At 44.2% G+C, this 24595-nt stretch overlaps 1 protein-coding gene across 1 annotated transcript in view; it reads right to left on the bottom strand.

Moving 5' to 3' along the window:
- Positions 1–24595, bottom strand: part of ADAM10 (ADAM metallopeptidase domain 10) — a gene marked incomplete in the record, with an annotated part of 1900398 nt that overhangs the window by 1229864 nt on the left and 645939 nt on the right. The window contains 1 exon segment of the mRNA XM_044078896.1: positions 19167–19328. Coding sequence (XP_043934831.1) covers positions 19167–19328 — 162 coding nt within the window.

Genomic DNA, 24595 nt, shown 5'->3' with positions numbered 1-24595 from the left:
AGTAACTCTCCACTAAACCTTAACTTTTTAAACAGGTAAAAAGTTACCTACTTTCATGTCTACCTTCTCTAGTGCACACTGCAGTGTGCATTTTTTTCATCTTACTTTTAAGCATCCCTTTGACTAGCACTTTCTCTAATACCTGCTGGAAAGCACTAGGACGCCTTAAACTGATACAAGCACTCACCTCTCCTTGTTAATAAGGAGAAATTAATAGTAGGCACTAAACAGACTATAACTGCAAAGTACCTTGCTAAGGTAAGGGAAAACAGCTCCTGTACTTTACAAAAAAGCATCAAACCAGGCATATCCAAGGGTCAGCTTTCGGTGATTTCTCCTGTCTACCTGGTGAATCTGGGCATACTGGGGCAATGCAGCAATTGCCTCATGTACACGGACTACCCTCTCCTCCTACCACCCAACACTACAACCTGTGAGAAATGCACTTACATAGCCAAAATTGAAGCAAAGCTCTCTCCACCCAAGATTGTGCTTGACAGTCAAGAGGACAAGGTTAACACCGACACTACACCTCAAGGAACACATAGCCCTTCTAAACCCACACCACCAACACCCACATATAGCAACACTAAATCCACATATGCAGAGGCCCTTAACTGTAACATGCCCAAGCAACAAGCACCTCTGAAGCTGAAACGCAAACACCAATTACAACCAAAGTGTCACATAGTTCAAAACACCTGTGTGCCACCCAGCAACAGCCCCTAAGGCAGGACAATGTACCTAACACTTTAGTCATAGGTGACTCTATAGTCCGGCACACTGATGTCCCTCTCACCAGGTTGAACAAGGAGAAAATTACAGTCAGCTGCCTGTCACGTGCCAGGATCCGCCACATAATGCATGCACTCAAGTCACTCCACAACAAGTACAAATATGACTCTGTCATTGTCCATGTTGGAGTGAATGACTTGAGACGTACCTCCCTGGACTACATGAAAAGAGACATGGAAGAGCTCTCGGATCATGTGGCCCAGACAGGTATGACCCTAGCCCTGAGTAGCATTCTGCCTTCACCCAGAATGACACCACAATATAAGGACAAAATGATTGACTTCAACAATTGGCTAAGCTTCTGGTGTCATTCAAAAGGGATCCAGTATCTGTCTGCCTGGGACGACATGACTGACAAACCACGATGCTTTGCCAGAGATGGGTCTGCACCTGTCGCCTCTGGGATCCATGTTACTGGCTAAGGCTCTTGCCACCCCTATAGTGCCTTTTTTAGGCAAAGTTCAAAGAACAAAACCACCACCGTAACAGGTACAAGCATGCAAAATCTGAAGGTAATGCTACTCAATGCTAAAAGTCTAAACCTCAAAATGCACTCTCTCGAGGCACTCCTAAAAATGGAGAACATCGATATCTGTGCAGTAACTGAGACCTGGTTCAAGGCTCCAGAGAGCACCCCTGCAATACCAGGCTACAACTCTTACCACACTTTTCGGCCACCAAAGCAGGACTGAAACACTAAAGATGGAGGAGTGTCAATATTCACCAAGGATATTCACACCACCAGGCTAGTTGCCCAACACAATGCGTCTGAAAATCTCCAGGTGCAACTAACACTAGGTAAGACTGCAATCCAAATTGTAGCTTGCTACAGATCCTCCACCATACCCCAAGATTCTCACTACACCTTTCTAAACATACTGGAAAATATTAAGATAGAACCAAACACCCTAATACTGGGTGATTTTAACTACCCTGCCATTAACTGGGAAAGCTACTCATGTACCAACACCTTTGCCCAATGGTTCTTGGAATTCATAAATTCCAATGCCCTGGATCAACTAATCCATAGTTTCACCAGGGGCTCCAATATCCTAGACCTGGTCATTACCAACATGGGAAATCGATGCTCCACACCTATGGTCAACCCCTCGTTAGTCACGTCTGACCATAAGCTAATCATCCTTAACATCCACATCCCACCCCCACCCCCCCAGTAAGGAAACCTCCATAAAACTTCTCCAAAGCCAACTTCATGCTACTCAAGTCAGAAGTGACAAACTTTATGACACCCATGCAGACGGGAGCTGAAAGTTCAACTGCTGAATCCTACACTAAGGCAATGTACGAGCACATCCACTCATGCATAAATCGTGCCATCCCAAATAGAACCAAGATGCTCTCATCCAAAAAAAAGAAGCTAATCTGGTGGTCCCCTGCCATAAACAAACTTTACAACAAAAGGAAGAAACTGTTGCAGAAAAGAGGAAAATCCCAGGATGCAAAAAACTTCCTTACCAGCCTCAGTAAAAAAACTGAGATCCCTCATAAAATCCTCCAAAGCTAGTTATGAAAATAAAAATTGCCAAAAATTCCAAAGACAACAAGAAGGCATTCTATAACTATGTCAAGAATCTAAATGGCAATGCTCAGATCTGCTCTGAGCTAAAACAGAATGGCATTAAATATACTGATCCCAAGGATATTGCCAATATCCTGGCAGATCGATTCAGTGCCAACTTCACCCCCCTTCTCACCCCCTAAATGGCCCATCTCAATACCGGAAGATTGCTAAATTCCGGTAATAGCGGCCACACAGGAAAAAACGCACTCTCCAAAGCTAAGAATACAGCATCCATGGGACCAGATGACACCCCGGGCTGTGTACTACATGAACTACAATATGAACTGGCACCTCACCTAAGTTTCATGTTTAATCATAGCCTCACCTCAAGTTTTGTGCCCACTGAGTGGCGCACAGCTACAGTTATCCAACTCCACAAGGGGGGATCCACCTTGGATCCCGGAAACTACCGTCCCATCAGTCTGACAAGTCTTATCTGCAAGGCCATGGAGCGTATTAACATGGAACTTATAAACAAAGACATTGGCAACCTTCAAACACTGGACCCCACCCAGTTTGGTTTCGTGAAGGGCCCATCTTGTCTCCTGAACTTGATTGACTTCTTTGAATCAGTCTCCAGAGCCATGGACAAGGGTAAGTGGTCCACACAGCCTATCTAGACCTTGCCAAGGCCTTTGACACCATCCCCCACTCTGGAATCATAGATAAACTTACTAAGCTGGGCATTAATCCCTACGTCACCCAATGGGTTGCTAACTGGCTTACTGATAGAACCCACACTGTAAAAGTAGCACACTCCAAATCCAGCTCCAGACAAGTGACAAGTGGAGTACCACTAAGTTCAGTCCTGAGACCGCTCTTGTTTGGCATCTACTTCTCTGAAGTACAGGCCAACACTAAGGGACTCTGGATAACAAAGTTTGCAGATGACTGCAAACTTGGAGCCATTACTGAATCCCCAAATGATGTGGATACTCTACAAAAGGGCCTTACAGTAACAGATGCTTGGTGCCAGAGCCATGGGCTCAAGCTCAATGCCAAGAAATGTATAGTTATCTCCTTTGGGAAAAAACATGTATCCGTGAATTACCATATAGGTGGCAGTACACTAAACACCGAAAGTTTGATAAGAGACTTAGGGACACAGGTGGACAGTGGTCTCACCTTCGATAACCACATCGCCACAAGTGTCAGAAAATCCTTCTATGTGGCACACCTCATCACTAAGGGCTTTTCATCCAGAAAAAAGGAGGTCATTGTCCCACTGTACTTATCCCTCATTAGACCCATTATAGAATACAATGCCCCATTTGGTATGTACCTCTCAAGACATCTTCAACAACTGGAAAGGCCACAGAAAGAATCACAGGTCTAAAGCAGATGCCCTACGCTGACCGCCTTAAAAAACTCCAGCCATACTCTGTCGCAAATAGTCTACTCAGAGGCGATCTTTGCTTAACATACAAGGCCATGTCAAACCCAGAGCTGTTGGACATGCTACACTTAAAGAAATCCCAATCCCTCAGAGCCACACGCTCCAGGGATCTAAACCTTGTCATCACAATAAACAAAACATGCTGGAGGGATAGGTTCCTGACCCAGAGACTCCCCAGACTCTGGAATAGATTGCCCATACATGTCAAGCAGAGTACCTCTTTGGTCCTCTTCAAAAGGAACCTTGACGATTGGATGGGAGAAAGGAAATTCACCCCGGGGATCACGTCAGTCGCCCTGCTAGACAGGGGTCCAGGGAAGTAAATAGTGTGGGAAGAAATAGCCAGGGAATTGTTATGGCTAGGCTTGTATAGGCCCCTAGGGCTGATAGCCTAGTACCAACCTATGAACCTATGAACTGGTAGGGTAAGGGGAAAATTACCAATGATGGTATGTGAGAGATTACCGAAAGGGTAGATTAAAGAAATAGATCACACACACACATACAAGACAAACTCTTTAAGATAGGAGTGGGTAGTAGAAATGGAAAGGGAAAGAAGATTTAAGGAAAAAAGTTCAAATTTACAGTTTTATAAATTATTGCTACCTCTTGGGAGCTCAGAGGAGAGAACGCATTTGGCACTATGAAGCAGCAAATGAGATGTGGGGTGATTTTGTGAGGAGCATTATAGGCAGAGCTTAGCTCAAGAGTTTTACAAGGTGAGAGCAGGAATAATGGCCACGTCGGTTCTGAGGCTCAGAACCAAGCCCGCAGTCAAGTATTATGTGAAGAATGACCTCATCAGATGGATCGGTTACCTGTCATACAGTGTGAAGAATCCGTTATTTTCCAGACATTTAAGACTGATGAGGATACCAACATTTAAATGCTGCACAATTAAAATGACTAAGGGCTGGAAATTCAACATTATTAAATGTCTGAATTTGTACAAAGCATTTAGATTTTTGTTGTGAAAAGTACAAAACATTCCTACTACACTACTAAGATAATTCATATTGATTAAAATAAAACTGCGTGGTACTGTTACATACTGCAAGTCACCTCCAATAAAGATCAAAATTGTGCATACAGTGGCTTGAATTTTGCGAGGAAAAAATATGCAAACTGCTATTTTTTTTTAATCTAGTACTTTTTTTTGCACCACCGTAGAAATTCACCTGTTAGTCAAACTGCAACCAATTATCCCATTTGTTTTCTATTTGCAGGAGTAGCAGACTTCCAGGTAGGCAAGAGTCCTAAGGGCCCTTTTGCTCCTCTTCATAGTCCCCCATAAGCTTGTCCACTCATGGCAAGAGTCTGGTATTAGGGGAACAGGTCACCTTCAATGCTTCTCTTGTGCAGCCTACCCTCTCCATAGGAGGTCCGCCCCCCCCCCCCCCACAGATGCTCTTCCAAACTGCCCAATACCTGTACCCCAAGGGTGCCCCATCGGAGCGTGTTTGCACACAGCAGCTTGGGTTTGACAGACTTGAGCACCCGAGCATAGACACCAATTGCTCTCACTAGGTGTTACCCATGTGGTGAGCTAGGAGTGATAGCAATCAACCATGTCTTTAGGGAGGACATGTTTTTGTGAAAAGTCTTAACCTCCCTTTCTACATGCCCAACTAGCTGAACTGCAATGGGCTCTGTGAATTACATCACTGCCTCTGCATGTGACAAAGCTTTGTCCTTCCGTAAGCTGCATCTCCATGTAATCCACATTCTCAAACAAGACTACCACAAATAATGCACAGAAAATCCACTCCCGTAAAGAGGCGAGCAGACCAAGCCTTGTTCCTCTTCTCTCCCATACCAGCAACAGGTGCTCAAGCCATTCATCACACACTTGTCACCTGGAGTGTAGTCGAGGTTTTACTCCTCTACACCAGCAGAGCTGGTGGCAAATAAGAACACAACTGAGAATTACCAGTCAAATGCCAGATGAAGGGTAATGTAAACAATTACAACAAAACTACACTCAGAGACAGCAATTAAAATGTCAATACAGGACTTCCTTTGTCACACGCTTCTATAAACTGGAAAATCATTTTGTTCTCCTACTGAGGCCATTTAACAGTGGGGGGATCAAAACCTGTAACTGCCTTACCTGTGATATGACGGATTCCTTGTTCCATAATACTTAAAAACAGATGGTCAGTCTGAATATACAACTGGCAAGTGTTCTTCTCTGCTTGGGCTTCACGACGTTTTCTTAAAATTACGGACCAGATGTTTCTTCCATTTCTTCTTCTGGCTTCTGCATACCCTAAGACAGAATGAAAATAATTCAATGCTCTGCTGAATTTTCATCTGATTAACTTTTGTGTTTTCTGAACAACTTGTCTTTGGGAAGTATGACACTGTCTCCACCTTTCATCTTATAAATGGTAGTCCACCCTAGCCCTTCAAGTGATTTCTGTGACAATTAAACCTAGCTACAAGATGAGGACCTCCATACAAGCTCAAAACAAATACTACCCCAAAATTTTTTTTAGTTATGTACTTACCACAACTTGGCATCTGTTTTGTCCTCTTCTCAGTCTGCTTCACTGATTGGTCTCGCATCCAATCCTCGAAACCGGCTCAGCCACCTGCCACAGACTAAATCTTCCAGGCTAGAGCTCCTCCCCTAACCAGAAACCTCCACCCCAGCCTAACCGCCTAAGATCAAATTTATTGCCCCTTATGAACAAAATACAGAAGAAAGGAAAGACCAAGAGCTCAACTCGGACCCAATGTCCATCACAGGCTATTCCAGGTCCTTAGAAGCAAAACAATCACTTGGAGGGGGGTGGCTGGAGGGAAGGTGAAGCAGAATGACAGAAAGACAACACAGATGCCAAGTTACAGTAAATACACCACTAAAAAATATGATGTTGTCCTTCTCATTCTGCTTCACTTTGGGTCAGAGTCCTCAGTTACATGATCTCTTGGATGGCTTCAAGGAAGGATATGCCAGAGCACCGATGAACCAAAGAAAGTCCTGCTCCTAGACACAACATCCAATTTGCAATGGGTCACAAATGTATGAGAATTAGACCAAGTGGCTGCATTACAAATGTCATCAATGGGAATTCTAGAAGAGGCCACAAAAGTGGCAACAGATCTGGTGGAATCAGCCTTTGGAGGACCAGTCAACTTCATACCATTCTTATCATAAATAAAGAAAATGCAGCTTAATCCACCTTGCTATTGTCACTTTAGACACCGATACACCCTTGTGATTAGGGGAAAAGGAAACAAATAACTGCTCTGACTTTCTGAACTGCTTAGTCCTGTGAAGGTAGAAACATAGCTGTCTGTGAACATCTAGCAAATGCAGAATGTATTCCCCTTTGTTGGAATAGTTAGTAAAGAAAACTGGTAGCTGGATGCATTGATTGACATTAGCTGAGGTGACAACCTTAGGCATGAAGGAAGGATTAGTACGTAGAGAAACGCTATCCTTATGAAAGATGATGTAGGGATAACTTAGAAGCCTAAGGTTACAATTCAGAGACCCTTTTAGCTTAAGTAATGACAAGGGGAGTTGATTTCTAAGTCAAAAGCACTGGCTGGTTTAAAGAGGCTTTGAGTTAAAGCCTGCAGAACGAGGGTCAAGTCCCATTGGTGGAGTGGGGTCTTTGACCGGATGCCTTAGAAGAAAAACATCCTTCATGAAGGCTTTATATAACCTAGTAGATGCCACGGTTCCGGAAGGTAATCCTGAATGGAAGTTCGATACAGCTACCAACTTGAAGCATAATGGTCACAAAACTAGAGTCATGGTTATAACAAGGTTTACCACAAGACAGACAATTGTTAACTTTTTCAGTAATTTCTGACATCGGCTGAGGCAAGAAAGGTCCCCAACGAAGTGCTTAGCTTTTTGATGACTTTGGATTCGAAGAATACAGGAGCTGACCGACCGGCACTTGCGAACTGCTTCTGCTTCGGGCACCGCGCAGCAAGAAAGACTGAAGAAAATGGCGTCGGCTGATGCTTATGTACTCCAGCCGCTCTGTGGCCTGTATGAAATGCGACATCAGCCGGCGTCGGGCCCAGACTTTGGAATCCGGCCGACCGAGGGCTGCCTGAGGCAGGACAACCCATATGTTATGACTGCAGTTGCATTCTTGAAGGACATCTTGGATCGGAGGAGGAGATAAAAGGTAGGTGGAGCGGAAGAACCCCATCTGGATCTGGACCTTGATGACTGATCTAACAATTTTGTTCACATCAAGGTAAAAGGTCCAAAGGACATGGAGGAAGACACTGATTATGGATAGGAGTGCCTCTGAGGTCTGCAGTATCTTGGACGGTAGGGTTGGAGACACCAACACTATGGATCTCCCAGGAGACCTGGAAGAAGACTGCAGATCCAGGGATCTACAGATGTGAATAGGACTTCTCAGATCCAAAGACTAAGGATCCAAGGGCATGGTTGATGTTGAAAGCTCACTTGGAGCCAAGTCAAAACATAAAGGCCTTGGAGCTGAAGCAGTCAGACCTGAAATTCTCAGAGCCTTGGAAGGCAGTTCTGAAGAAGCTCGTGCCTCCTTAATGCGCCTTTTCTTCACCTTGAAGCCATTATGGGGGGGGGGGGGTTTGAGCCCCTGGAGAAGCAGCAAAAAAAGAGGTGGGCAAAAGGCCCTTCAAGATCAGTTTCTCCCTTCCTGTACCACTCCAGAATTAAACCTCTCGCAGATGCCACAAGGGGTATCCAAGTCAGCAGGTCCTAGAAGACACACACCTATCGTGTGTGCATCCGAGTCCGGAATATTCCTCTTACCCGTGGAGCACCATTTCAACCCCATAGGCTTCTCCATCTCAAAAGTTATCAAAAATTAACAAAAGACAATCACATAAAGGGCTACAACAAGTCTAATATATATGAAACTATGACTGTTAACACTACAAGATATCAATTCTAAGGGTCTATATTACATAGACAAAAAATCAAAATCTCTAACACTCATATGAGTGAAAATGCTGGTAATCAAAATAGTTATTGTGTGGGGCTGCACCCTCCACATCCCCTCCTAAAAATATATTCCATTGCTGAGATCGCACTACAGTGAGAAAATGGTAAATTTTCCGATCTTCACTGTACTGCAATCTCACAATAGCGATTTCAATTGCCTGCATTTCTGCTCATAAGAGCATTCGAGAATTTGATTTTTCATCGATCTAATAGGAAACCAATTCTAAGATACCAGTCTAAAACTGTATTCTAAGAGACAGGAAGAAAGAGGATCCTAACGCACCTTGCAAGCTACAGAGAAAGGGAGGAGCTAACTGTCAGACAAAACTACGATTACTATTCAAACAATTAACTAACTATATAAATTAACAAAGTTAACAAGTTTTTTATAACTTAGCTGGAAGCTGAGCACTGGAATCATGCCTGAGCACTTTGGCAGCAAATGAGCTCTAAGGAGGTTGGGCTGGAAGGGGGGTTTATGGGTAGGGGAGGAGTTAGAAACTTGAAGATTTAGTCTGTTGCAGGTGGCTGAGCCGGTTCAGATCAGACACCCATCAGTGAAGCAGAATGAGAAGGACAGCATCAGATCACAGGCAATCAGGCCCAATAACCACCAGCCCTGATATATTTAATGCCAAATGAATGTAGCCCTTCCAATAGGTAAGAAAAAAGATGCCCACTTATTTGTTTTTAATTTCATCTATTTCTTGATCAGGCAAGCATGCTGGACAAATTGTCCCTTGTTAGCAGCTACCCTGGAGCTCTGTATGGTTAACTCATTACAGTGGAGTGCGCCTCCGGGTATTTCTGCAGTTACCTCCTACTGTGCCTCTAGGTGTCAAATATTGCTTGTTCATATGTGCATTAATTCCAAAAAGATGCTACATACAAGGCATCAGAATATTTTATCTTGAAGTATACATGATGGCAAACACAATTATATTGATGTTTGACCTCTGTCAATGAGTATGCGTTAGAACTATAAGGTGATAACTTCATTTTTTTAAGGCTCAAGCCACACCTACTGGGAGTTAAAGGTATACACTCGAAAGAGCTGTACTGGAGGAATGAGTTAAGTGACTACTAGCTCAGAGTCAAAGTAGGCAAATGAAGGTTAAAGGAACCACATCCTGAAACCTGAGCGCAGGAAACCGCTAACTAACAGCTCAGAGCTTTAGTCATCTGCCCTATCAGGCAGGATATAAAGATAAAACCTAGGCCTAGAATCAACCCAGATCTACTCAAGGATGCCTAAAGCAAAGTTATGAACTTGTCACACCAACAGATCTGAATGACTATGTCGATCATCTTGAACCAGTAGGGCTAAGGCTGGCAAGACTTCAATTACCTTGACATCTGAAACTTTCCCAAGCTCAAGCTCCTCCACTTACAACACACTACATTCTTACTTCTTCTTCAGATCCCAGGTGTGCCACTTCAAAGAAAAGCACTTAAAATTGCTAAACATATTTAATTACGTAAAAACCTAAATACAGAACTACACCCTGCATCATCCCAAACTGACTACCCTCTTTGGTATGTACTTGTCTAAGCATATGACTTTTCTTAAGACACTACAGTGTTCTTACTAAGATAACTAAAGGAGGTCTACCTTAAACTACACTGACCACCTTAAAGCAGTTTCCCTTTTGGTCTTGTACAGACTCTTGACCTGTCTCTAGCCTACCCAGCCTTGTGCGACCTTCTACACATCCACAAAACCACCATCACCCTAAACACTCACTCTAGTTATCTAATCTTCCACCATAACATAAACAGGACTTGCTTGGGAGACTAACATCTCTCCTAGAGAATTCCTCTTCGACAGAATAGACTCCCCTCTGGATGTAAAGAAAAGTATCTTTCTAACCATAACCTAGATGAATAGATGGGAAATTGTAAATACAACCTTGGTCTGGTCTTCCAAACCCTTAATGAAAGAGGTTGGTACTGGGTAAAAATTCATGTTGATGGGTACTGATGATTTGTGATCTCTTAGCCAGGCTACAAATGATCCATTGGATCGATAGACTGGTAATAACTTAAGAACCTGTGAACTACAGCTATCTGAAGCAGAGGAAGGTGGCCATGTTAAATACTACTACCATCACTAATAACAATGTCCATTAGTTAAACAGATAGGTCCATTAGACACACTGTCCCTTTTCAAGGGCAACAAATGAGCAATGTCTGGTTAATGGACTTCCACAAGGTAACACAGTAAGTAAATGAAGGCTGACCTACTATCAATGAAAAGCGCACATCTTAAACCTCTGTGTCAACTGCCAGGATGGGGAACCGGTTAAGTTTGGTGCAATCATTCAGACGTATCACAGAGATGTGCATTAATTTTCCAAAACCAAATTTAATTTGACACAAACCCAAGTTCACCTTCATGGATAGTCAACACAGAAACCTATTAGTTGACTGATGGCTAAGAGTCATAGACCACATTTATAGGTTCATAGGTTGGTACTAGGCTATCAGCCCTAGGGCCTATACAAACCTAGCCATAACAATTCCTGGACCCCTGTCTAGCAGGGCGACTGGACGTGATCCCCGGGTGAACTTCCTTTCTCCCATCCAATCAAGGTTCCTTTTGAAGAGGGCCAAAGAGGCACTCTGCTTGACATGTATGGGCAGTCTATTCCAGAGTCTGGGGAGTCTGTGTCAGGAACCTATCCCTCCAGCATGTTTTGTTTATTGTGATGACAAGATTTAGATCCCTGGAGCATGTGGCTCTGAGGGATTGGGATTTCTTTAATTGTAGCATGTCCAACAGCTCTGGGTTTGCCATGGCCATATGTTAAGCAGAGATCGCCTCGGAGTAGACAATATGCGACAAAGTATAGCTGGAGTTTTTTAAGGTGGTCAGCATAGGGCATCTGATTTAGGCCTGTGATTCTTTTACTGAGGTATTTCTGCGGCCTTTCCAGTTGTTGCAGATTAGCTTACACAATCTGGCAAAACTATGCACAGAAGCTTGTGCTGCAAATGCACAAATATCATCCAGTTATACACTTCTAAAGATAACCTGACAAGCATGTTACTGCACTGGCTGAAAGTTAACACAGTAGGCAATGTTTCATTGTATTTTTAATAACGCATGTTCATAGATGAGCACCAGGTAATCAGTATGCTGACCATTACAAGCCTAGCCAACAACCCCATTCAAAGTTCCCTCTAGCCCTTAAGAAGGGCATGACAACAAAATCAGAGGGAGATTTTGAGGCTGCTCAATCAGTTACCTAGGTTTAACTGGAAGGGGTCAAGGAGCTACTCTGCTTGACATGTAGTGAAAGTTTGTTCCAGAGGTGGTGATACATTTGGATATGAATCTATCCCTTCAACATATTTACCCGTTGATGAAGATTTAGTTCCTTTCACAGGGTATGTGAGGTACCATTTGGTCATGTGAAAAACAGAACGTGAAAAAAGGATTTAATCTTTCAAAGTTCTAAAGGTTAGACACAATTCTCCAAGGAAGAGTCTATAAGAGACCGAGTACAGAGAGGAAGTTGCTAACTGTCCTGATGATCAAGATTTGAGGCAGCCACTTTTTTAGTTACAAATCTCTGAGGTTTCTCAAGTTGAGTGATATCTTTAGACAAATATGTGCCAAAATGGGTCTGAAGAGATAAAGAGGAATTGAGACTTCCTTGCATCTAGAGAAGATGCCTTTGGAAAGTAGATGAGCCAGACAGAAGGCTTTCTAAACTATTATGGAGACAAAATGGTCAAATGATAAAGAATAAATTGAGAGTGCCTAGATCCCTTAAAAGTGTCTGACTGATGTCTGACGTGGTGAGTGAAAATGTTCTTTTACCAAAATTAAGTAAACTATATTTTGCACACTGAATTTGAACCCTTGCCTTGCGCAATTGTTAACATGGCTAACCCATGTTGGGGTAATTGTTAATTAAAAGATTGAATAATAACCAATTTACATTATTCTGCAAACTTGAAAACCCAAAGCCAAGAGTATTTTGCTGAAGGTCAGAAACAGATGCCATATAGAAAAGGGACTAACACTGAGTCCTGTGGTACACAACAGGTAGCTTTTTTTTTGCTTTCAGAAGGGACACCTGCAACTAACTATAGGGTTATGTCAAATGGCTAGCTACTACACAACATATGTATGTTGAAATTTACAAGTCTGTCAAGAATGCCTGCACTGGAAGAATGTCAAAGGCCCTGACCAGGTCCAAATATGCTGCATAAAGAAAAAGTTGTGTAAAATCTTACCATAACCATAGATGCCCTTCTCTTCCATGTTGCAGTATTCCACATATGGGTTTACTCCTCTTGCTTCACATCGTCCTGCCAGTATGCAAACATTTTCAGTCCCTACGTAAAGGTCGTGGGGGATGTCTGGCGTGGCTCAAGGAGCGTGGGCTATAAAATTGACGTCTGCACATACCAGTCCTGAATACTGAAAGCCCCAGTCAGAGCCAGTCCTAGAAGGGCAATGCCCATCCTATGCCACCCAGAAAGGGAAATGCAACCTAACAGGAGGAGGAAGGAGGTGGAAAGGAAAACTGCAACATGGAAGAGAAGGACATCTATGGTCATGGTAAGATTTTTACACAACTTTTCTATGTCCCTTCTATTCCCATGTTGCAGTAGTCTACATATGGGTGAGTGCCAAATCTCACTGTGAATGGGGAGGTGGGTCTAGAGGCTGTCTCCAGGAATCTATGAAGAATAGCCCTGGAAAACTCTGCCCTAGCTCTAGAAATGTGATTTAGTTTGCAATGCTTAGTAAAGGTGCGTACTGATGACCAAGTAGCTGCTTGAGAATGCTAGAGGTATCTAGACCCTTGAAAAAGGCTCCAGAGGAGACCATAGCCCTGGTGGAATGCGCTTTAACAGTACCTTGCAGGGATTTTCCATGGTATTGGTAGCAGAAGGTGATGGCCTTGGAAATCCAGACAGAGATGGTCTGTTTGGTCACTGCCTTCCCCAGGGCCCTGGGTGAAAGAGGAGATGAAAAGTTGGTCAGCCTGTCTGATGGACTTGGTTTTATGCAGGTAATACCAGAGTTGTCTGTGAACATCCAGGAAGTGAAGTACTCTCTCACTGTTCCCCCTGTGGATTACAGAAAGAGAAGGTAGGTAGGTGTATGGCCTGACTGGACAGATTCTGCTGTCATTCACCACCTTGGGCATGAAGGAAGGGTTAGTTCTGGTGAAGTAACCCTGTCATTGTGGAAAACTAGAAAAGGAGGAATGGCCACAAGGGCTTGTAGCTCTGATAAGCCTTCTCTGGCTGAGATCAATGTTACTACTAGCTTTCCCAAATACAATGCTTTAGAGGGAGGCTTTGTCTGCTGGCTCAAATGGTGGGAGCGTAAGCTTTTCCAACTCAAAGTTAAGATCCCACAGTGGAGGAGAAGGTTTCCTACGGGGTTTGAGGTGAAGTACCCCTTTGAGGAAAACACAAAAAAAGAAGCAGCTTGTCCAGTGAAGCAATAAAGCCAGGAACAGCACGGAAACTTTTAACACGGTTTAATGAAGTAAAAACCAACTACATCAGACATTAACGCTCAACAGTACGTTTTCATTTTACAAAGCACTTCTTCAGATGTGGGCTGTATTATACCATAGGCTTTTCATGCTTGTTTGTAAGGCTGAATTAAATAATTAATCAAAATCTAATCCATTGAGGAAAAGCTTAGCTGGAAGTCTGGATGCCGGGGGGGGGGGGGTCAAGAGGAAGGCATGCTGAAACTGCAGACAAGTGAGCTTTAATGGAAGAATAAGCCAAGCCTGTCTGCAGTAGCTCACACAAGAAAGACAGGACTAGCAGAGTCTCACCGGCAAGTGGGTCCAACTCTTTTTGATACCATATAGAAAATCTTTCCACTTAGAAAGGTAGGATTTTCTTGTATTTGGTTTCTTGGCCTCCTGCAGGACACCCGAGCATGCCCTCGTTGTAAAGCTGTCTGAAGGGGATCAGAATCCTATCAACCACAGGGTGAGGTACAGTAACTGCCACTGTGGGTGAATCTAGGATCCCTTGTGCTGTGTGAGAAAGGCCCACTCTAGGGGGTAACTTGAGGTTGCCCTCTGGACAGTGTGTAGTAGGGGGAACCAGTGCTGTCTTGGCCAGTAAGGAGTCACCAACAAGATTTTGGTCTGCCCTGCTGGATTTTCTCTATCAGGACCTTCTGAATGAGTGGGAAGTGGGGGAATGCATATAGATATTTCCCTTTTCAGGAGACTGAAAAGACATCTGTTGCCAGTGTCTGTGGGACAGGTATCCTGGTGCAAAAGACAGGAAGTTGCCTGTTGATGGAGGAGGCAAACAGGTCTATTTGAGGTGTACCCCACCAGTGGACCAGATCCAGGAAGACATCCCTGTGAAGCATCCAGTCATGGTTGTTTGTGATGGTTCTGCTCAGACAATCTCGCTGGGAGTTGTGGAGAGGGGTTTGTGAGCCGGGTCACTCCTGTGAGGTGGCTAGTTCCCATACTAGAAGGGCCAGTCTACAAAGTATGGCGTGGTCCCTTCCCTGTTTGTTGGCATACCACAGGACAGTGGTGTTGTCTGTGAAAATCTTCAATGGACCTTGCTGGAGGTAATGCAGGAAGGCTCAAAGGGCTGGAAGAATTGCCCTCATCTCTAACATTGATGCGTTCCAGTTAGTGAGGCTTTGGCCACAGGCCCTGCACCCTCGATGGCTCAGAGTTGCTCCTCAGCCCATGTCTGAGGCATCTGTGTGCATGACCTGTGTGGGTAGAGGTGGTTGGAGGGTAAGACCTGGATTGTGGGTCACTTGTGCCAGCCACCACTGGATTTTCTTTTTGAGGCATGGGAGGAGGGGAGCCCTGTACTCGAGAGGATGGGAGTGTTGGGTCCAGACTGACTAAAGATACCACTGTATCCTTCTCATATGCATTCTCACCAAAGGTAATAATGATAACACGGGATAGTGGTTGCCATATGGGCCAGGAGTCTGAGGTACTGCCTTGTTATCAGTTCTGTAGATTGAATGACCAGAATCAGATCTCCTGTCAGGGTTTGTATCCTTTGGGGTGGGGGGCTAGGCTTTCATGTGGTCTGTGCTAATTTGCACCCCAGGAACACAATGTCTTGTGTGGTGGTTCCAGGTGGGATTTTGGGAAATTTATCTAGAATCCCAGGGACTGTAGGAGGGACACTACCAGTTGTGTGTGTAGCAGGAAGGTCTCCTCCTTGCCTGCCTGGATTAGCAGGTTGTCCAGGTCACCCAAGGAATGGTACCGAATACTTGGATTCCCTTTGACGTGCAGTAAAGCAATCACTGAAGTAAAACAGTTGGTGAAAACCCTGGGAGCAGTGGAAAGCGCAAAAGGCAAGACTGAGAACTGAAAATGAGAAGTGCCCACTAAGTACCTCAGGTACTTCCTGTAAGTGGGCTTTATGGGGATGTGGAGATAAGCATCCTTTACATCTAGGGTGGCCACGAACCCTTGATGGAATAGGAGGAGAAAGAGGAAGGTAAGATCAACATCCTGAAGGCAGGGACCCTTTAGGAAAAGCGTTGAGAAGGAAATGTCTAGAATTGGTCTCCATGGTCTGTCTTTTCTGGGAACCAGGAAAATCCTTGAGTAGAAACTTCTTCCTTTTGCATCTGGGGGCACAAATTCAATGGTGCCCTGGGCCAGTAGGGCTTGCAACACACTCTACAGGACATGCAGCTGTTGTGCTGGGAGGCTTTGGAGTGCCCTTTAAGCTCTTGGGGGAGCCAGGTCAGGAAGTAACCATTTTGAAGGATGGACAGGACCCATTTGTCTGATGTGATGCGATACAACACAGGTAGGCAGTGAGAGACGAAGTGACAGCGGTAGAAAGGGAGGGAGTGGAGGGGGCAAGGTAGGCAGGTTGGCAGATACTACCTGTCCTATATTGAAAGAGCAGTCTTCTGGCTAGAGGAAGATGAAGCTCTAGCTGGAGGGGGGGGGGGCTTCCTGGTGGGTCTTCTAGTTCAGGAAGGAGCTGCAGGGCAAGAGTGCTTCCTTATGAACTGAGTTTTTACCGGGTAATTTCTTTAATATTTTGGTATGGGAGAAACAAGCAGGCGTTTCAAATCCTGCATTTCTTTTCCTTTTTGCTGTAGTGACATACAGAGGTCAGCCACCTTTGCACCAAACAAGGCTGAATTGTCCAGGAGTACACCAATAAGCTTTGCCCTAAAGTCCTCAGGAAGGGGCTGTAGGCGGAGCCAGGAATACTTTCTTAAGGCAGAAGCTGATGCTGCTGACCTAGCTGAGGCTTCAGCAGCATCATAACTGCACTTTATGGGTGCCTGGTAACCTCTAGAGGTGACCGCCATAAGAGAAGACAGTGAAGCTTTGGTAGCACAGTCTGGTGTATCAGCCAATTCCTAGGAGGCTTTTTCCAGGAGAGAGAGGGCTTATTTTGCCATACAAGTCTGGTAATTTGTAGCCCTTAAAAGGGACAAAGTAGCAGATGCATAAATCCTTTTACCCAGCCTTTCTATGGTCTTGCTGTATTTGTCAGTTGGAAGTATGGTGGCAGTGGGTTAGAGCTTGAAACCTAGTCTGTAAAGAAGGAGATAGTGGGAGGGTCTGCAGGTGGGCACTTCTAGGAGGTATCTGGCAGGGTCAAGGAACTTTGTACAGTCTGTCAGATCTGCGGGGCAGGAGGCTGAGAGTCTGGATTTAAGGATGCTGAGGAGAAGGCATCCAGGAAGGTCAAATCCTCAACTGGGGGTTCAGGACGACCGATTCTTTTCTCTGGGGAACCATACCCCAAAAGAGAAGAGATCTGGGAGGTGCAACAAAGGATTCTTCAGAGGAAGAATCAGGTCTTTCTTCTCCCCTTGGTGGTAGGATCTAAGAGCTGAGGCTAAGGGCTCAAAAGTAGAGGAAGAATACTAGCAGTCCCTGTAGAAGCAGGATGTAAGGCCATAAAGGCATTAACCGGGTTTTGACTGAAGGTCTGCGAGTCAGGCATGCTTTCAGGAGAAGAGAGGTGCTTCCTTTTTTCTTTTAAGGGGGCCTAAGCTGGTGTTGCAGGGGTGAAGACCTGGAATCTTGAGACTGTAAGGACTGGAGGCATCCGATGGGCCTGCAATCACTGGTTCCCCCCTGGTGGAAACTGATGTCAGAACAGCCTCTGGATGTGCCTCCCCGCAACATTTTGTGGCTTCCATAGAGGCCTCCCGCTATAGCCAGGCGGCGGAAATCAGATTCCTATACTCAGGTCGACATCTGAGGGGATCGATGCTGGGCGACAGCGGTAATAGCCGTGAAGTCTTGGCCTTCTTTGGCAGTTGAATAGGTAATGCCAGATGAAGCTTCCATCCCCTAATGTAATCGGTTTTAACCTTTGGGTTTTCTAGCAATAGGTTTAGCTGCGATACAAACAACTATGCAAAGTTTTAGGCACAAATGCCTGACAAATTGAACAGGCCTTGCTTAGTCGTAAGCGACTTTCCGTCCCAAACAGATTAATCTAGTACTTTTTTTTGCACCACCGTAGAAATTCACCTGTTAGTCAAACTGCAACCAATTATCCCATTTGTTTTCTATTTGCAGGAGTAGCAGACTTCCAGGTAGGCAAGAGTCCTAAGGGCCCTTTTGCTCCTCTTCATAGTCCCCCATAAGCTTGTCCACTCATGGCAAGAGTCTGGTATTAGGGGAACAGGTCACCTTCAATGCTTCTCTTGTGCAGCCTACCCTCTCCATAGGAGGTCCGCCCCCCCCCCCCACAGATGCTCTTCCAAACTGCCCAATACCTGTACCCCAAGGGTGCCCCATCGGAGCGTGTTTGCACACAGCAGCTTGGGTTTGACAGACTTGAGCACCCGAGCATAGACACCAATTGCTCTCACTAGGTGTTACCCATGTGGTGAGCTAGGAGTGATAGCAATCAACCATGTCTTTAGGGAGGACATGTTTTTGTGAAAAGTCTTAACCTCCCTTTCTACATGCCCAACTAGCTGAACTGCAATGGGCTCTGTGAATTACATCACTGCCTCTGCATGTGACAAAGCTTTGTCCTTCCGTAAGCTGCATCTCCATGTAATCCACATTCTCAAACAAGACTACCACAAATAATGCACAGAAAATCCACTCCCGTAAAGAGGCGAGCAGACCAAGCCTTGTTCCTCTTCTCTCCCATACCAGCAACAGGTGCTCAAGCCATTCATCACACACTTGTCACCTGGAGTGTAGTCGAGGTTTTACTCCTCTACACCAGCAGAGCTGGTGGCAAATAAGAACACAACTGAGAATTACCAGTCAAATGCCAGATGAAGGGTAATGTAAACAATTACAACAAAACTACACTCAGAGACAGCAATTAAAATGTCAATACAGGACTTCCTTTGTCACACGCTTCTATAAACTGGAAAATCATTTTGTTCTCCTACTGAGGCCATTTAACAGTGGGGGGATCAAAACCTGTAACTGCCTTACCTGTGATATGACGGATTCCCTTGTTCCATAATACTTAAAAAACAGATGGTCAGTCTGAATATACAACTGGCAAGTGTTCTTCTCTGCTTGGGCTTCACGACGTTTTCTTAAAATTACCGGACCAGATGTTTCTTCCATTTCTTCTTCTGGCTTCTGCATACCCTAAGACAGAATGAAAATAATTCAATGCTCTGCTGAATTTTCATCTGATTAACTTTTGTGTTTTCTGAACAACTTGTCTTTGGGAAGTATGACACTGTCTCCACCTTTCATCTTATAAATGGTAGTCCACCCCTAGCCCTTCAAGTGATTTCTGTGACAATTAAACCTAGCTACAAGATGAGGACCTCCATACAAGCTCAAAACAAATACTACCCCAAAATTTTTTTTAGTTATGTACTTACCACAACTTGGCATCTGTTTTGTCCTCTTCTCAGTCTGCTTCACTGATTGGTCTCGCATCCAATCCTCGAAACCGGCTCAGCCACCTGCCACAGACTAAATCTTCCAGGCTAGAGCTCCTCCCCTAACCAGAAACCTCCACCCCAGCCTAACCGCCTAAGATCAAATTTATTGCCCCTTATGAACAAAATACAGAAGAAAGGAAAGACCAAGAGCTCAACTCGGACCCAATGTCCATCACAGGCTATTCCAGGTCCTTAGAAGCAAAACAATCACTTGGAGGGGGGTGGCTGGAGGGAAGGTGAAGCAGAATGACAGAAAGACAACACAGATGCCAAGTTACAGTAAATACACCACTAAAAAATATGATGTTGTCCTTCTCATTCTGCTTCACTTTGGGTCAGAGTCCTCAGTTACATGATCTCTTGGATGGCTTCAAGGAAGGATATGCCAGAGCACCGATGAACCAAAGAAAGTCCTGCTCCTAGACACAACATCCAATTTGCAATGGGTCACAAATGTATGAGAATTAGACCAAGTGGCTGCATTACAAATGTCATCAATGGGAATTCTAGAAGAGGCCACAAAAGTGGCAACAGATCTGGTGGAATCAGCCTTTGGAGGACCAGTCAACTTCATACCATTCTTATCATAAATAAAGAAAATGCAGCTTAATCCACCTTGCTATTGTCACTTTAGACACCGATACACCCTTGTGATTAGGGGAAAAGGAAACAAATAACTGCTCTGACTTTCTGAACTGCTTAGTCCTGTGAAGGTAGAAACATAGCTGTCTGTGAACATCTAGCAAATGCAGAATGTATTCCCCTTTGTTGGAATAGTTAGTAAAGAAAACTGGTAGCTGGATGCATTGATTGACATTAGCTGAGGTGACAACCTTAGGCATGAAGGAAGGATTAGTACGTAGAGAAACGCTATCCTTATGAAAGATGATGTAGGGATAACTTAGAAGCCTAAGGTTACAATTCAGAGACCCTTTTAGCTTAAGTAATGACAAGGGGAGTTGATTTCTAAGTCAAAAGCACTGGCTGGTTTAAAGAGGCTTTGAGTTAAAGCCTGCAGAACGAGGGTCAAGTCCCATTGGTGGAGTGGGGTCTTAGAAGAAAAACATCCTTCATGAAGGCTTTATATAACCTAGTAGATGCCACGGTTCCGGAAGGTAATCCTGAATGGAAGTTCGATACAGCTACCAACTTGAAGCATAATGGTCACAAAACTAGAGTCATGGTTATAACAAGGTTTACCACAAGACAGACAATTGTTAACTTTTTCAGTAATTTCTGACATCGGCTGAGGCAAGAAAGGTCCCCAACGGGGTACTTAGCTTTTTTGATGACTTTGGATTCGAAGAATACAGGAGCTGACCGACCGGCACTTGCGAACTGCTTCTGCTTCGGGCACCGCGCAGCAAGAAAGACTGAAGAAAATGGCGTCGGCTGATGCTTATGTACTCCAGCCGCTCTGACGTCAGAGAGAAATGCGACATCAGCCGACGTCGGACCCAGACTTTGGAATCCGGCCGACCGAGGGCTGCCTGAGGCAGGACAACCCATATGTTATGACTGCAGTTGCATTCTTGAAGGACATCTTGGATCGGAGGAGGAGATAAAAAGGTAGGTGGAGCCGGAAGAACCCCCATCTGGATCTGGACCTTGATGACTGATCTAACAATTTTGTTCACATCAAGGTAAAAGGTCCAAAAGGACATGGAGGAAGACACTGATTATGGATAGGAGTGCCTCTGAGGTCTGCAGTATCTTGGACGGTAGGGTTGGAGACACCAACACTATGGATCTCCCAGGAGACCTGGAAGAAGACTGCAGATCCAGGGATCTACAGATGTGAATAGGACTTCTCAGATCCAAAGACTAAGGATCCAAGGGCATGGTTGATGTTGAAAGCTCACTTGGAGCCAAGTCAAAACATAAAGGCCTTGGAGCTGAAGCAGTCAGACCTGAAATTCTCAGAGCCTTGGAAGGCAGTTCTGAAGAAGCTCGTGCCTCCTTAATGCGCCTTTTCTTCACCTTGAAGCCATTATGGGGGGGGGGGGGTTTGAGCCCCTGGAGAAGCAGCAAAAAAAGAGGTGGGCAAAAGGCCCTTCAAGATCAGTTTCTCCCTTCCTGTACCACTCCAGAATTAAACCTCTCGCAGATGCCACAAGGGGTATCCAAGTCAGCAGGTCCTAGAAGACACACACCTATCGTGTGTGCATCCGAGTCCGGAATATTCCTCTTACCCGTGGAGCACCATTTCAACCCCATAGGCTTCTCCATCTCAAAAGTTATCAAAAATTAACAAAAGACAATCACATAAAGGGCTACAACAAGTCTAATATATATGAAACTATGACTGTTAACACTACAAGATATCAATTCTAAGGGTCTATATTACATAGACAAAAAATCAAAATCTCTAACACTCATATGAGTGAAAATGCTGGTAATCAAAATAGTTATTGTGTGGGGCTGCACCCTCCACATCCCCTCCTAAAAATATATTCCAACGCTGAGATCGCACTACAGTGAGAAAATGGTAAATTTTCCGATCTTCACTGTACTGCAATCTCACAATAGCGATTTCAATTGCCTGCATTTCTGCTCATAAGAGCATTCGAGAATTTGATTTTTCATCGATCTAATAGGAAACCAATTCTAAGATACCAGTCTAAAACTGTATTCTAAGAGACAGGAAGAAAGAGGATCCTAACGCACCTTGCAAGCTACAGAGAAAGGGAGGAGCTAACTGTCAGACAAAACTACGATTACTATTCAAACAATTAACTAACTATATAAATTAACAAAGTTAACAAGTTTTTTATAACTTAGCTGGAAGCTGAGCACTGGAATCATGCCTGAGCACTTTGGCAGCAAATGAGCTCTAAGGAGGTTGGGCTGGAAGGGGGGTTTATGGGTAGGGGAGGAGTTAGAAACTTGAAGATTTAGTCTGTTGCAGGTGGCTGAGCCGGTTCAGATCAGACACCCATCAGTGAAGCAGAATGAGAAGGACAGCATCAGATCACAGGCAATCAGGCCCAATAACCACCAGCCCTGATATATTTAATGCCAAATGAATGTAGCCCTTCCAATAGGTAAGAAAAAAGATGCCCACTTATTTGTTTTTAATTTCATCTATTTCTTGATCAGGCAAGCATGCTGGACAAATTGTCCCTTGTTAGCAGCTACCCTGGAGCTCTGTATGGTCATTACAGTGGAGTGCGCCTCCGGGTATTTCTGCAGTTACCTCCTACTGTGCCTCTAGGTGTCAAATATTGCTTGTTCATATGTGCATTAATTCCAAAAAGATGCTACATACAAGGCATCAGAATATTTTATCTTGAAGTATACATGATGGCAAACACAATTATATTGATGTTTGACCTCTGTCAATGAGTATGCGTTAGAACTATAAGGTGATAACTTCATTTTTTTTAAGGCTCAAGCCACACCTACTGGGAGTTAAAGGTATACACTCGAAAGAGCTGTACTGGAGGGGAATGAGTTAAGTGACTACTAGCTCAGAGTCAAAGTAGGCAAATGAAGGTTAAAGGAACCACATCCTGAAACCTGAGCGCAGGAAACCGCTAACTAACAGCTCAGAGCTTTAGTCATCTGCCCTATCAGGCAGGATATAAAGATAAAACCTAGGCCTAGAATCAACCCAGATCTACTCAAGGATGCCTAAAGCAAAGTTATGAACTTGTCACACCAACAGATCTGAATGACTATGTCGATCATCTTGAACCAGTAGGGCTAAGGCTGGCAAGACTTCAATTACCTTGACATCTGAAACTTTCCCAAGCTCAAGCTCCTCCACTTACAACACACTACATTCTTACTTCTTCTTCAGATCCCAGGTGTGCCACTTCAAAGAAAAGCACTTAAAATTGCTAAACATATTTAATTACGTAAAAAAACCTAAATACAGAACTACACCCTGCATCATCCCAAAACTGACTACCCTCTTTGGTATGTACTTGTCTAAGCATATGACTTTTCTTAAGACACTACAGTGTTCTTACTAAGATAACTAAAAGGAGGTCTACCTTAAACTACACTGACCACCTTAAAGCAGTTTCCCTTTTTGGTCTTGTACAGACTCTTGACCTGTCTCTAGCCTACCCAGCCTTGTGCGACCTTCTACACATCCACAAAACCACCATCACCCTAAACACTCACTCTAGTTATCTAATCTTCCACCATAACATAAACAGGACTTGCTTGGGAGACTAACATCTCTCCTAGAGAATTCCTCTTCGACAGAATAGACTCCCTCTGGATGTAAAGAAAAGTATCTTTCTAACCATAACCTAGATGAATAGATGGGAAATTGTAAATACAACCTTGGTCTGGTCTTCCAAACCCTTAATGAAAGAGGTTGGTACTGGGTAAAAATTCATGTTGATGGGTACTGATGATTTGTGATCTCTTAGCCAGGCTACAAATGATCCATTGGATCGATAGACTGGTAATAACTTAAGAACCTGTGAACTACAGCTATCTGAAGCAGAGGAAGGTGGCCATGTTAAATACTACTACCATCACTAATAACAATGTCCATTAGTTAAACAGATAGGTCCATTAGACACACTGTCCCTTTTCAAGGGCAACAAATGAGCAATGTCTGGTTAATGGACTTCCACAAGGTAACACAGTAAGTAAATGAAGGCTGACCTACTATCAATGAAAAGCGCACATCTTAAACCTCTGTGTCAACTGCCAGGATGGGGAACCGGTTAAGTTTGGTGCAATCATTCAGACGTATCACAGAGATGTGCATTAATTTTCCAAAACCAAATTTAATTTGACACAAACCCAAGTTCACCTTCATGGATAGTCAACACAGAAACCTATTAGTTGACTGATGGCTAAGAGTCATAGACCACATTTATAGGTTCATAGGTTGGTACTAGGCTATCAGCCCTAGGGCCTATACAAGCCTAGCCATAACAATTCCCTGGACCCCTGTCTAGCAGGGCGACTGACGTGATCCCCGGGGTGAACTTCCTT

Source organism: Protopterus annectens, chromosome 7.part1, assembly GCF_019279795.1.
Source record: "Protopterus annectens isolate FY-2018-M chromosome 7.part1, PAN1.0, whole genome shotgun sequence".
NCBI lineage: Eukaryota > Metazoa > Chordata > Ceratodontiformes > Protopteridae > Protopterus > Protopterus annectens.
This window is presented reverse-complemented; position numbering and strand designations above follow the sequence as displayed.